Source organism: Sus scrofa, chromosome 1, assembly GCF_000003025.6.
Source record: "Sus scrofa isolate TJ Tabasco breed Duroc chromosome 1, Sscrofa11.1, whole genome shotgun sequence".
Lineage (NCBI taxonomy): Eukaryota > Metazoa > Chordata > Mammalia > Artiodactyla > Suidae > Sus > Sus scrofa.
In genome coordinates, this window is record NC_010443.5 from 8,511,398 (window position 1) to 8,524,668 (window position 13,271).

At 46.8% G+C, this 13,271-nt stretch overlaps 1 protein-coding gene across 6 annotated transcripts in view; it reads right to left on the bottom strand.

Annotated features, from left to right (window-relative positions):
* Positions 1 to 13,271, bottom strand: part of SYTL3 (synaptotagmin like 3) — a 93,816-nt gene that overhangs the window by 58,576 nt on the left and 21,969 nt on the right. For all 6 annotated transcript variants that reach the window (XR_002342344.1, XR_002342342.1, XR_002342345.1 and 3 more), the window contains one exon: positions 5,355 to 5,419. Coding sequence is in view for 1 of the 6 variants with exons in the window: in XM_021086369.1 (XP_020942028.1) it covers positions 5,355 to 5,419 (65 nt within the window). In the remaining 5 variants the exon portion in view is untranslated. The remainder of the gene's footprint in view (positions 1 to 5,354; positions 5,420 to 13,271) is intronic.

Sequence of the window (13,271 nt, forward strand, 5' to 3'; positions counted from 1 at the left end):
GGTTGAAAAAGTAGCACAACAAACTGCTACAATTAATACCTATTACTCCTCACTGGATTATTACTTCGGCCTTGTCTGCTTTCAAGGAAATTTGAGAGCATTCTATGTGCCCGGCACAGATCCAATAGGCCCATTGAAAGACATACGTAAAAGCACCTAAGACGGAAATTGGGTGACAGAGGACCTAGTGATTCCTGGAATTACTTCAGTTGGACCTTACATTTGGCTGAAGGTTTCTGGGTGCCAAAAAGGAAAAGAAGAGGACTTGTCCATTCTCAGGTGCCCACTGGCAAGGGCACTACTGCGCAGAATGCCACCTTTCCCTCCAAACAGCTCCATCCTCCGATTTGCCTCCTAGCCTGCGATCTTCCATGTGCTGCGGGTGCGGCCCAAAAAAGCAAAAAATAAATAAGCATACACACGCAACTAACATGATTGAAAAGGGCAAATCATGTTAGTTCTGAAGAACATCTACAGAAGGTCAGAAAGGTGGAAAACATTCAACCCCATTAGCCATTTCCAGAATGCCAAGAAAACAGCACGCAATTACTTCGGACTATCAATGTGGTTTTACCAGACTACAAAGTTCTCATTTGTTCGTTTTTAGGGGGAAACTCCTACTGGTAACATTATTTCTGGAGGCAATATTCCTAACCTTTCATCTTGTCCTTCTGTTTCTAGACATATTCAGAAGTTGTGCCAAAGATTTACCTATAAGCATGGTCACTGTCCTTTTACTTAGTAATAACATTATAAGCTCTCAAAAATCTAATGGCAAAATTGGAAATTCCCTCACTTTACAGCAAGAGCAATTGGTTAAATAAGTGCTGTCACGTTCAAATGATGGAAGCAGATGCAGTCATCAGAAATCAATATCCTTTGACTTTGAAGGATATTTAAAAAATGTTCTATGCAAATTATTACGTGAGAAGGTATCAGGAGAAAACTCTAAGTTTGATCTCAATTATGTAACATATTACTCAATTATGTAAACTGCTCTATTTATTATTTTTTACTAAAAATTATTTCTCATGTTTAACTAAAAATTTTTTGTCTTTTTAGGGCCACACCTGAGGCATACGGAGTTCCCAGGCTAGGGGTCGAATTGGAGCTACAGCCACCAGCCTCCACCACAGCACAGCAATGCCAGATCCAAGCTGCGTCTGTGACCTACACCACAGCTGATGGCAATGCCTAATCCTTAACCCACTGAGGGAGGCCAGGGATCGAACCCCAATCCTCATGGATGCTAGTCAGGTTCGTTAACCACTGAGCCACAAGGGAACTCCTAAATTTTTTTTTTTTTTTTTTAATGTGTGTGAATAGTTACACACCCAAACTTGGATACATACATTCGCAAAGAACAGAAATGATAGGCAGCAAAATCTTACTGGCTCTCAGGGTGAAATCACTGTCTTTTTACCATTGCTGTGCTTTCCTCCCTTTTTTTTTTTCTTTTTTTTTTTTTAATGAGAGTTGCAATGTTTATTTCAGATTCTCTCTTGGGTTTTTTTTTCTCTTTCTCTCTTTTTTTGTATTTTTTTTTCTTTTTGGCCGCACAGGCAGTACGTGGGAATTCCTGATCAGAGGTGGAACCTACACCACACAGCAGCAACCACAGCCACAGCGCTGGAATGCAAGAGCCTCAACCCACCAGGCCATCAGAGGCCATCCTTTCCTTCATTTTTCAGATTTTTTCTTTTTTTGGCCACGCCTGCCCCCTGAGGAAGTTCCCAGGCCAGGGATCAAACCCACACCATAGCAGTGACCTGAGCCACTGCAGTGATAACGCCAGATCCCCAATCTGCTGCACCATGAGGGGGGAAAAAATTGAACGTCTATTTGATTTACACTCAGAAAAAAATCACAATGTAACTTGAAATCATGTTTCAAAAGACAGGACTTACAGGGTAGAGTGTCTGAGAGGGTCCCTCCGGGACCGGCCAGGGTGGCAGGAACGAGCACGCCTCCCAGGGGAAATCTGGCAAAGCCTATCCGGCCTCTCAAGTCTTCACACCCTGAGCCATCAACTCTCCTTTGAAGACTTTACCCACAGGAAATGAACAGAGATGCCAAGATCTGGCCAGGACGTTCACCGCGGAGTTATCCGTGATCTGACAATGTGAACACGATGATACCCTCCCAGACAAGGGGGGACGTATTTACAAACGGCAGCACATCCTCCTGATATATTTCATGCTGTCGTCATGCATGGTGAAGTCTTAAGAGCATAAGAACACGCTTGTGCTAAACTGAATTTAAGAAGATGAAAACCAAGACATAGTCTGGTCATAAGCATGTTTTAAAAATCGATACTTTTGTATATGTGCACATAGACCCACAGGATTCACCTAAAAAGAGGGTGGGAGTGTGGAGTGAGTGAGTTGTGAGAGTGTGTATGAAAAATCAACAGCAGTTTGGCAAGTGGTGGGCTTTTTATTGCTTTCTGTGTACTGTACTGTGTTTTCCAAATATCCTGCAATGAGTAGACATTACCATCAGAAACAAATGACAGGTTAGAAGAGACACCTCCCTCTTCCCCGAGTAGAGGATGGAGTGTGGGGGAGGCAGCTGGAGCCCTGGGATGAGCCAGGAGCTGCAGCGGGAAGCGGGGACGAGGGGCGAGTGACGGAAAGACCAGGGACAGAAGTGTCGCGCTTGCAGCCTGCTGGCTGCGGGGGGCAGAAAGGAGTCACGCAGGACCCCGGGGTTCCGGGATTGGGGTGAGGAACGCAGGCCGTGGTAGCCAGCGTCCCCATGGGCCCAGGGAGTCTGCCTCCTGATAGTCGCACCCTCGTATAGCCCCTTCCACCCTGAACAGAGCTGATCTCTAGGCTATAGAAGAAGTGACACTGTAAGCACAGGACGGAGCAGAGGTGTGGCAGGGTGTGACTTCTGAAGCCAGGCCGTGAGAGACACTGGAGAGGCAGAAAACGGAGAGTAGGCTAGAGCTCACCAGGGACTTTGCCAGGAGAGCTGTGGGATAAATTCTGGAGACAGGTGGCAGTTATGGGTGCAGGACAACGTCGCTGTACGTAATGCCACTGAACTGTACAGCTAAAAATGGTTGCAACTGTACATTTTATATCACACATATTTTACACACTAGAAACGTTTTTAATATGGGAAGGTATTGCAGGCTCTGCCTTGGCGTCTCTTGGATCCCCTGCCCTGGGGGAAGCCAGTGTCATGTCACAGGGGCCCTCGACGGCCCCATGGAGCAGTCCAGGTGTGGAGAGCCGAGGCCTCCTGGCAGCTGCAGCCAGGTACCTTCGTGAGCCCCCACCAAGCAGGTCCTCCAGGACCCAGGCAAGGCTTCAGCGGAACGCAGAAACCATAGAAGATAATAATTCAATTGTTTTAACTCACTAAGTTTTGGAGGAATTTGCTATCCAGCCGCAGATAACCAACACACAGAAGGAGACACAGATTTGAGCTGTCTTGTCCCTCTTTATGGTTTAAGCCACCATCTCATTTTCTAGCTTCCACTTAGGATGTAGAAAGCTGGAAAGAGCCATGTTCACCAACTAAACATGGACCTCGGCTCCAGTGTTTTATAAAAGCTGAGCGTCACTCCGACAAATGACTTCCTTAACGAGCCAAGACATGTGTCTTTTGTTTGGTTTTGTTTGTTTTTTGGCCAGGTTTGTAGCATGTGGAAGTTCCAGGGTCAGGGATTGAACGCAGGCCACAGCAGTGACAATGCCAGATCCTTAACCCACTGAGCCACCAGGGAACTCCCTAACGCACATTTTTTGGTTGAGGCTAAATAGCTTATTTCTCACCTCGAACTGTCGCTGTTTGAAAAGTAGTGTTTCCAGCCATCCTGTTTCCTCCAGGTCAATCTAGGCTCCCTGTGCACAGACCTCAAGGTCACACATCCCGGGGTGGGGGCCACCATGTTAGCACCACAGACATTCAGGCTGCACAGAGCACACTGCCTCCCCTTCACTCTCATGACGTGTGTGCACCTCTGCCTGATCAGTTACTCTCTTATCTGAACAACTCACATCCTCTGACGCCTGCACTTCTGCAACCAAAGCACAGCACGTTCTCTCCATGGCCTTGGGTCTCCGCTATTCATTATACCATTGCATCAACTTCGCAAATACTTTATAAGACATCTGGAACTCACGGACCAAATACCCACTTCCACTCCCACAGTCACATGCTCTCACTTCATAGTCACCAGTACCTGCTATATTCTAGAGCAATTCACTCGCTGTGGTCTTCAGTTCCTCACTCAGTCATGTGTGTATTTTTGTTTGTTTTGCTTTTTAGGGCGTACCTGTGGCATACGGAGGTTCCCAAGCTAGGGGTCAAATCTGAGCTACAGCTGCCAGCCTACATCCCAGCTCACGGCAACACTGGATCCCCAACCACTGAGTGAGGCCAGGGATCAAACCTGCATCCTCATGGATACCAATCCGATTCGCTTCCGCTGCACCACAACAGGAACTCCCTCCCTCAGTCGTTTTGATCAATTATCCTGAACGAGGTTTGGGACCATCAGGAGCTAATGAGATTTTAAAATCAGTTTCCCTATCATATTTAGAGTGGATAAGCAATAAGGTCCTGCTGTTCAGCACAGGGAACTCTATCCAATCCCTTTCGACAGAACATGATGGAGGATAATATGAGATCGCGCTGCTGTACAGCAGACATTGACGGAACGTTGTAAATCAACTACACTTTAAAATTGTTGTACAGTCTGCTTGTGGAGAGAAAGAGAGGGGCATAAATAATGATAGAATATGAGGTATTTCCAATAATTATGGAAAAGACATACAAACCAGTGTTCTGGAGGCGGGAGACATCGCTTCCAGAAGCAAGAAGCCAGGGAAACCTCCTGGAGCGCAGGTGGATTTCAGGGGGTCAAAGTGGGGGGAGGGGGTGTACAGAAGTAGGGGTGCACAGCAAAGGTGGAGACGCCCATGTGCTGAGGGGCAGAGGCTGGAAAGTTGAAACGAAAGGGAACAGGAGGGACCGACCAGATAGAGGTCCCGTTAAGTTTTCCATATTCAAAAGTCTTGACACAATTTTTTTTGGTCTTTTTGGGGCTGCCCGTACAGCATATGGAAGTTCCCAGGCTAGGGGTCGAATTGGAGCTGTAACCGCTGGCCTATACCACAGCCACAGTAACTCAGGATCCAAGCCGCATCTGTGATCTACACCACAGCTCACGGCAACGCCAGATCTTAATCCACTGAGGGAGGCCAGGCATCAAACCTGCATCCTCTTGGATACCAGTTGGGTCGTTACCACTGAGTCACGATGGGACCCCCTTGATACCAAATATTTTTAAACTGGGAATGTATCGTTTTACTTTAGGGAACATTTTTAAGAGCATTTACCTCCGGCTGGAAACTTCTTGGCTCGTTCCTCAAAGAACCATTCTCCAGTTTTTATTTTCACGTTTCTGAAAAACAAGCAGAAAGGAGGTCTCAGAGAGTGAGGTGGGTGGTGCGTATTTGGCTCACACGAGGTAGGGCGGAAAAACCACAAAGTATTAGTCTCAGAGCTCAAATTATTAGGACCTCAGAGTTCAAATTTCAGCCCATATCCCTAACTGTACAGATTTCACCTCCAGGCTCAGTGGTCTGATTAGCAACCAACACAGCTGGGAGTTTCTGCTTGGCTATCATTTACCCTGAATGAAGTATCTACATGTAATATTTCCACATATGTTCCATGTAATCGATAGACATATTCATTGTTGCTCAGGGACGATCGGGGTGAGTGTGGGTGGGCGGTGTGGTTGTGTCTGGGTAGTAGTGCTACAGTCGATCATAGTGAACTCCATATGCCAGGCCAAAAAAAAAAAAAAAAAAAAAAAAAAAAAAACTTCCACATATGTATCCATAGTAACATACATGTGCCAACACAAGAAATATACAAGGAGAAACAAAATTACCATCTGAACGGCAATTTATTATGTTTTTGGTGAGGAGCAACTGCCCGAAGCATAATTAACAAACTCAAGGCAGTCTACTTGGCTAGAGGGAGATGGACCTCGGGTTCAGTCAAGGTTAAGTTTGAATTAACAGCAATGTTTACTGAGAGCCAAAGCAGATTCACCTGAGAGGTTCCTGGGGACCTGACATCTGAAATAAGGGATCAAAGGACTTCAATAGACATTCAGCGACTGCCAGGGGAAGTGACCTCTGGCTGGGCAGCCGTCTTACAGCGGCTCCCTGGGTATGGCTGTGTTCTTCCATCCCTTCCCGTCCAGTGGCAGGCAGAGCAGCGGGAGCCCTGTGTGTGCACTGCTTGAAACTGAAGCCCCAAAGCAGGTTTTACTCTTCACTGTTCCTGAATTTCTGAAGAAACCCCCTTCAACCACAAAGAGCCTCAGAAAGGTAGAATTGTCAGTGGCCTTTCAGGACATAAGAAGTTAAACACAGAGATACTATAAATTATTCACACCATTAAAATAATGTGCCATAAAGCTTGCCAATTCCTAGGTGATGCAAGTGGATGAAAAAAAAAAATTTTTTTTTTTTTAAAGCTGCACCTGCTACACACGAAAGTTCCTGGGCTAGGGGGTGAATCAGGGCTGCAGTTGCTCGTCTGCGCCATGGCAACACCAGATCCAAGCCACATCTGTGACCTACACTACAGCTCACAGCTACAGCGGATCCTTAACTCACTGAGCGAGGCCAGGGAGCGAGTCCGCAGCCTCATGGACTAGTCATGTTCTTAACCCACTGAGCTACAAGGGGAACTCCTTAAGAAAAATTAAAACTTCCACTTAAGGCCAACTCTCTTCTATAAAGTACTTACTGAAATACACTCTCCACTGGGTTCTTTCAGGGTATATACAACTCAAATGGATTTTTTAAGCTAACGCTTATAAAAGTGGTAAATTCACAAATAAATGCCAACCTACATTTTTTAAAACTATCTTTATCTTTCTCTATGGAGCATTGGTAGTTATCAGAAGGCGTCAACCAGCTTCCTTCCCTTCATCTAGTTAGCAACCATTATCTGATAGCATGTAAAGGAGCATTCCTAATGCTTAGCGGTCAGAAGAAAACATACAGAGTATTTATGAATTTTGATGATGGAATTTTAATCTGTCACTATCACTCAGTGCCAAAAACAAATAAAATGCACAACTGTGCTGTATCTCCACAGAGCCAGGAAGACCTTTTCATCCATAACATCAGCAATCAGATACCTAATCTACGAAGTCGACACAGAATGCATGAAGGATAACTCAGCATCTCAAGAGAAGTCTGCCCTCTGGTACCTGAAGACAGGCAGAGGATCAAAAGCCAGGGAAAGTCTGGAGAGAATGACGGGTTAGTGAATCCATGTTCCTTGAAAGTGCCCCCCCCATCCCCACGCCCCACTGCTCTATTTCTGAGGATGCTTCCTCCATCCTTATAGGACAAAGTCTACGCATTAGATGAGGAGAGTAGGGGCAAAAGAAAAAGTGAAGTCAGAAAGAGAAAGATAAATACCATGTGATATCAGTTACACATGGAATCCAAAACAGCACAAAGGAACCTATGGGCAAAACAGACTCACAGAGAACAGACTCGTGGCTGCCAAGGGAGGGGTAGGATGGACTGGGAGTTTGGGGTGAGTAGATGCAAACTATGATATTTAGAGTGGATCAACAGTGATGTCCTGCTGTATAGCACAGGAAACTCTATCCAGTCTCTTGGGCTAGAACATGATGGAAGGGAGTATAAGAACGGGAATGTGTGTGTCTGTGTGTGTGTTTATATATATATAACATACAACACCTTATATATGTATGATTGGATCACATCACTGTACAGTAGAAATTGGCAAAACATTGTAACTCAACTACAATACAAATCACTAAAAAAATTAAAAATACATTCATAAATAAAATCAAATGGGGAAACAAGGAGGCCTCCATCTGATGAGCAGACTTCACTTCCTGATTTTTTTTCTGGGCGTGAGGACACTTTCAGCTAATCCACTCTCTCACACTCTCCAGCCCACTACCTGTGACCACAGATGCTGGGGCTGGGGCTGTGATAAGCCTCAAAAGTGGACATTTTGAATTGAGGAGCAAATCCAACCGTGACCCTCTCCACAGTGAGCTGAGCTAGCCAGACCCAGGCCACTGCTAAGGAGGAAACGCCTCCTCAGAAACACACCTGCAGAAACACAACACGAAAATGGAGAACAGCCAAAGGGAAAGAGGAGAAACACCTGAATAAGTCAACATTACAAAGTCTTCCTCTACGCCCTGGATTCAGAACCTGCACGGGAAGCGGATAAATTAAAATATTAGCCTCCTGGGTCATCTATGATAACCATCCAATCAGCTAATTGAATCCCCAGTGACTACCTGTGAAATTCAAGCAGGAGCTGACTTGGCAGGGACAGATGTGGACACAAAGCCACAGGTCTCCTGGGCATATCTGACGAAAGAGTGGAAGGATAAAAATAGCACAGTCCGAAACCACAAGGCGGCAAACACTCCTTGTATGTCAGGCTGTTTCCTTTCAGAACTAGATTTGATCTGGGTCTCCAGCAATACTTCCTGCAGAATCAGCTGCTTCATAAGCAATTGTTCCCCAACAGCTTTACATAAAGGCTCCCTATCTGCAAAAATCCCAGGATTTATAGGACCATTTATGGCTCTTACTGTCCGAGGCAGAGGTGAGAGATTTGCAGTGACACCCTCTGCTGTATCTCTGTCATCCTTACCGCCAGCGCAGGGTGGCCTGACTCACAGTAACCCAAGGACACACTTACAATGTCCCCCCTGATGCTGTGTCCAGCATTTGGCTATGAAAACTTCTTGGAATATTTTCTGAGCTTACTAACAGATCAGCGGTTTTAAATTTCTCAGATAAAATCATGTCCTGCTTCTTTAAAGTCTGGTCACCTGGCTCAGCATCCATTTACATTGCCTTGAACTCTGCTGTCACTTCATTAGTAAAAGAGTAGTAACTGTTGAAAAGCACTTTGCAAATTCTAGCACACAAATGTTCGATAACACAATGAACAGAGGACCCTAACAGAAAGATAGTTTGACCTCATTACTGTCACGGAACAGTGAGCCAAATAGGCCTGCTGGAATGCATCGTTGCTTTGTATCCAAAAGGCTTGCATCTGCAGGTGGGTAAACTGTCATATCCACGCTTCATGCTCTAAACATCAGCATCAAGTCCCTAGAGTTGCCTAACATGTTTCCACCATTCAGTGAACCAGAGGCAGAACATGTGCACACCGGGATTCTTCAAACACCTGAAGACACACATCTCCTAGGCAGACGTACGCTCCAGCCAGTGCCCTGATGGCAAGGAAGCCTCAAGAGAGTCTTGGTGGGGAGACGGGATTAAGATGGTGGAATAGAAGGACTGGAGCTCAACTTCTCTTCTAAAAACAACAAAATTCGCAACTAAAGACTGAGCAATCTTCACCCAAATGGACTAGAAACCTTAAAAAAGATAGCCTACTCCAGAAGAAAAAGAGGAGGACACATCAAGAGGTAGGAGGGGCCATTTTGCATATAAACAACCCCATACCTCTGGGGTGGGAAGCCCCATAGACTGGAAACTAACTGGTTCACAGAGACTCACCTACAGGAGGGAGAGTTCTGAGCCCACATCAAACTCTCACATGCGGGGATCCGGCACGGGGAGAAAGAGCCCCGGAGCATCTGGCGTTGAAGGCCAGTGGGGCTTGTGCACAGGAGCTCCAGGGGACTGGGGGAAACGGAGACCCCATTCTTAAAAGGCGCACACAGACTTTCACGTGCACTGGGTCCCAGGGCAAAGCAAAGTCTCCAAGGGAATCTGGGTCAAACCTGACCGCAGTTCTTGGAGGACATCCTGGGAAAACAGGGGTGAATGTGGCTTGTTCTGAGGGAAGGACATTGAAAGCAAAGCTCTCGGGAATATTCAGCAGCCGTGCCTTTCTCTGGAGGGGGCCGTTTTGGGAAAATCTGGTCCCACCATCAGTCAGCTGCTGAAAAGCCCCAGGGCAAACAACAACCCAGGTGGGATCACAGCCCCGCCCCTCAGTAAACAGGCTGCCTAAAGACCCCTCAGGCACACAGCTGCCTCTAATCCCATCCAGACACTAAGCCCCACCCACCAGAGGGATTAGAATCGGCTCCTTCTACCAGGGGGCAGGCATCAGCCCCTCCCAGCAGGAAGCCTACAGCAACCCCCCATACCGACTTCAGCCACAGGGAGGCAGACATCAGAAGTAAGAGAGGCTACAGCTCTCTTACCTGTAAAAAGGTCACCACACCAAAAACCTATAAAAATGAAAAGACAGAGAACTATAACTCAGAGGAGGGAGAAAGGAAAAACCCCAGAAAAACAGCTAAGCGAGGAGGAGATTCTTAGCCTCCAGGAAAAAGATTTTAGACTGTTGATGCTGAAGATGATGCAAGACATTGAAAATAAACTGGAGGCAAAGATGGATAACTTACAGGAAACACTGACCAAAGAGTGTGAGTTCATTCGTGGCTCAGCAGTTATCAAAACCGACTAGGATGCATGAGGATGCAGGTTCAATCCCTGGCTTCACTCAGTGGGTTAAGGATCCAGCGTTGCTGTGAGCTGTGGTGTAGATCACAGACACGGTTCGGATCCTGAGTTGGTGCAGGCCAGCAGCTGTGACTTCAATTCAACCCCTAACTTGGCCTGGGAACTTCCATATGCCTCCAGTGCAGCCCTAAAAAAAAATAAATAAATAAAATAAAATAGCCTTGGTGGCTTATCACACAAACAGGCTGCAAAAACTCCAAAGAAACCAGATATTGTTAAACTGAGATCAACCTAATTTCTGTTACTAGCCAGTCTAACCAGTGGTAATGCCCAGCTAAAATGGTCCAACACATTACACAGTTAATTTTTTTTTTTTTACTTCATATAATCTTGTATCTAAGACCTTTTTAAATTACAAAGCAAAATAGTGAGATTGTCACCTTCCCCCGGCCCCCACCCAAAAACCAGTTCAGTGGATCTGGCTTCCGTGTTCTTACAGGAAAAAGAAACTGATGGTGGTGATTAAATCCTTGGTAACTAGGAGGGGAGTCAGAATCAAGATGAAGATAAAAGAAATGATTTTATCAAGCAGCTAGCACCACTTCTTGCAAAACTTTACTAATTCAACTTGGCTGCAGAGAGGAGGCCTTTTGCGTCACATTCAGCGCTGAGCGCAACTGAGGCCCATGGTGAGGCCAGTGACTGTGTGTGGGTTGGCGAGTGAATGTCCCCAGGCCTGCAGGGAGCACCCTGAGACAGGAAGGGATAAGGGGGGCCCAACTGCAGAGCCCTGAGGTCTAATGTGTGGCACACCCTCCATGCACGCCAGGGCAGGGATCCCCAACTCAGATACCGCGCAGAAACTGTCAAGGAAGAGCGTGGGCCCTGCGTGAGCTGGAGAACCCAGGCCCCATTTTAAGGCATTAAAATGATAAATATTAGACACTGAGCAGGCCAACCGAACCGGGCCTATGGGCTGTCTGCCGCCTGTTGGCCATGAGTCCATGATTCCTGGTTTGTTACATCAGGTATGAAAGAAAGAAAATTTGACTGCAGCTGGACAGGGCTATACTTAAAGCACCTCCAAAGTAGAAGCTGGGGGAGTTCCCTGGTGGTACAGTGGGCTAAAGATCTGGCATTGTCACTGCTGTGGCTCAGGTTCCATCCCCAGCTCTGGAACTTCCAAGTACCATGGGCTGTGCCAAAAAAAAAAAAAAATAGGAATCAAGTTAGACGCTGTGCATTACTCTAAGAATGAGCTCCACCACGTCCAATGGGCCAGGGGACCAGTAAAGACAAGGCACACGTTTCTGATGGCAAAACCTCAACTTGGCCGTCTGGAGACAAGGCAGAGCCTCTGACCAAAGGCCACAGGCAGGAGAAGCAAGAGTCCTGCTTGCCAAGAAAACCGCTACTCAACACGCATCACTGCAGGAACCAGGGAACACTCAGGAAGCAGCGGTCTTCAAAAGCGCTGAAGAGCCACCTCTATGAAAAGGCAACAGAAAGACAGAAGGAAAAGCCAGGCTGAAGAGACAGCAGATGGGAATCAAGGCAGATTGAGGGGACGAACGATGGAAACGCAGACCAAGCTGTTTCACCAACAGGACAGAGCGGAATGGAGAGCCTGGGGCGTTCCATGGGTGATGCTCAGGAGGGATGCCTGCCCAGGACACCAAAGAAAAAGACGCTGATTGTTGAAGGAGAGGATAAACGCAATGGAGAACAGCGAACGAGGCCAACCTAAGTTATTCCCGAAGAAGGCAGGCCACGTGGGGGGAAAGAATCATCCGAATCACCAGACCCGACTGCAGAAAATGTTCCTGAGGCAAAAACCAAGCAGCCCCCACTTCTCACTCATTAGTAACTACAGTTTAAAAAAAGAAAGGAAGAAGTCAATGTTGAAGAGGACTGAAGAAACTAGAACCTTCGTGCACTATTGGTGGGAAAATGCAAAACAGCAGCTACTGTGGGAAACAGTGTGGTGGTCCCCCAAAAATTAAACCTAGAGAGACCACGTGTTCCAGCAGCTCCACTTGCGGGTATACATCTGATAGAAGTGAAAAGTAGGGTCTCAAAGACACATCTGTACACCCACGTTCACGGCAGCCTTATTCACAACAGCCAAAGGGTAAAGCAACCCAAGCTTTCATCAGCAGATGAAGAAACCCGCAAAATGCAACATGTACACACAAAGGACTATCATGTGGCCTTGGGAAGGAAAGAATTCTGCCATGTAACATAGATGGATGAGCCTGGAAAACATTCTGCTCAGTGAAATAAGCCAGAACAAAAAGACATAATGTATGATTCCAGTTACATGAGGGACATGAGTCAAGTTCACAGAGCTGGAAAGCAGGGTGGGGGCTGCCGGGGGCTGGGGAGGGAGGAACAGGGAGTTGTTTAATGGATGCAAGAGCTCCAGCGCTGCAAGATGAAAAAGCTCTGCAGATGGATAGTGGAAATGGTTGCACAACAATGCGAACATGTTACCAACCAGGTTTGTGTGCCCGATGGGCATTAAGCCAAAACGCTGAGACACCGACCTTTGCAGCAGAGACAGGGTTTACTCCCAAGGCGGCCAAGCACAGAGACAGGGAACAGACGTCAGAAGCACCTCCTGAAAGCAAGGGGCTCAGGGTATTTATGGGATGAAGAGTAAAGCAGCAGGGCGGGCTGATTGCGCTGCGGGGGCGTGGGGAAAGGCGATTGGAGAAAGATGCGCTTCCCCGTGGCGCAGGTGTAACTAAGCTACAGGCCCCTGCTAGTGGGAGAATCAAG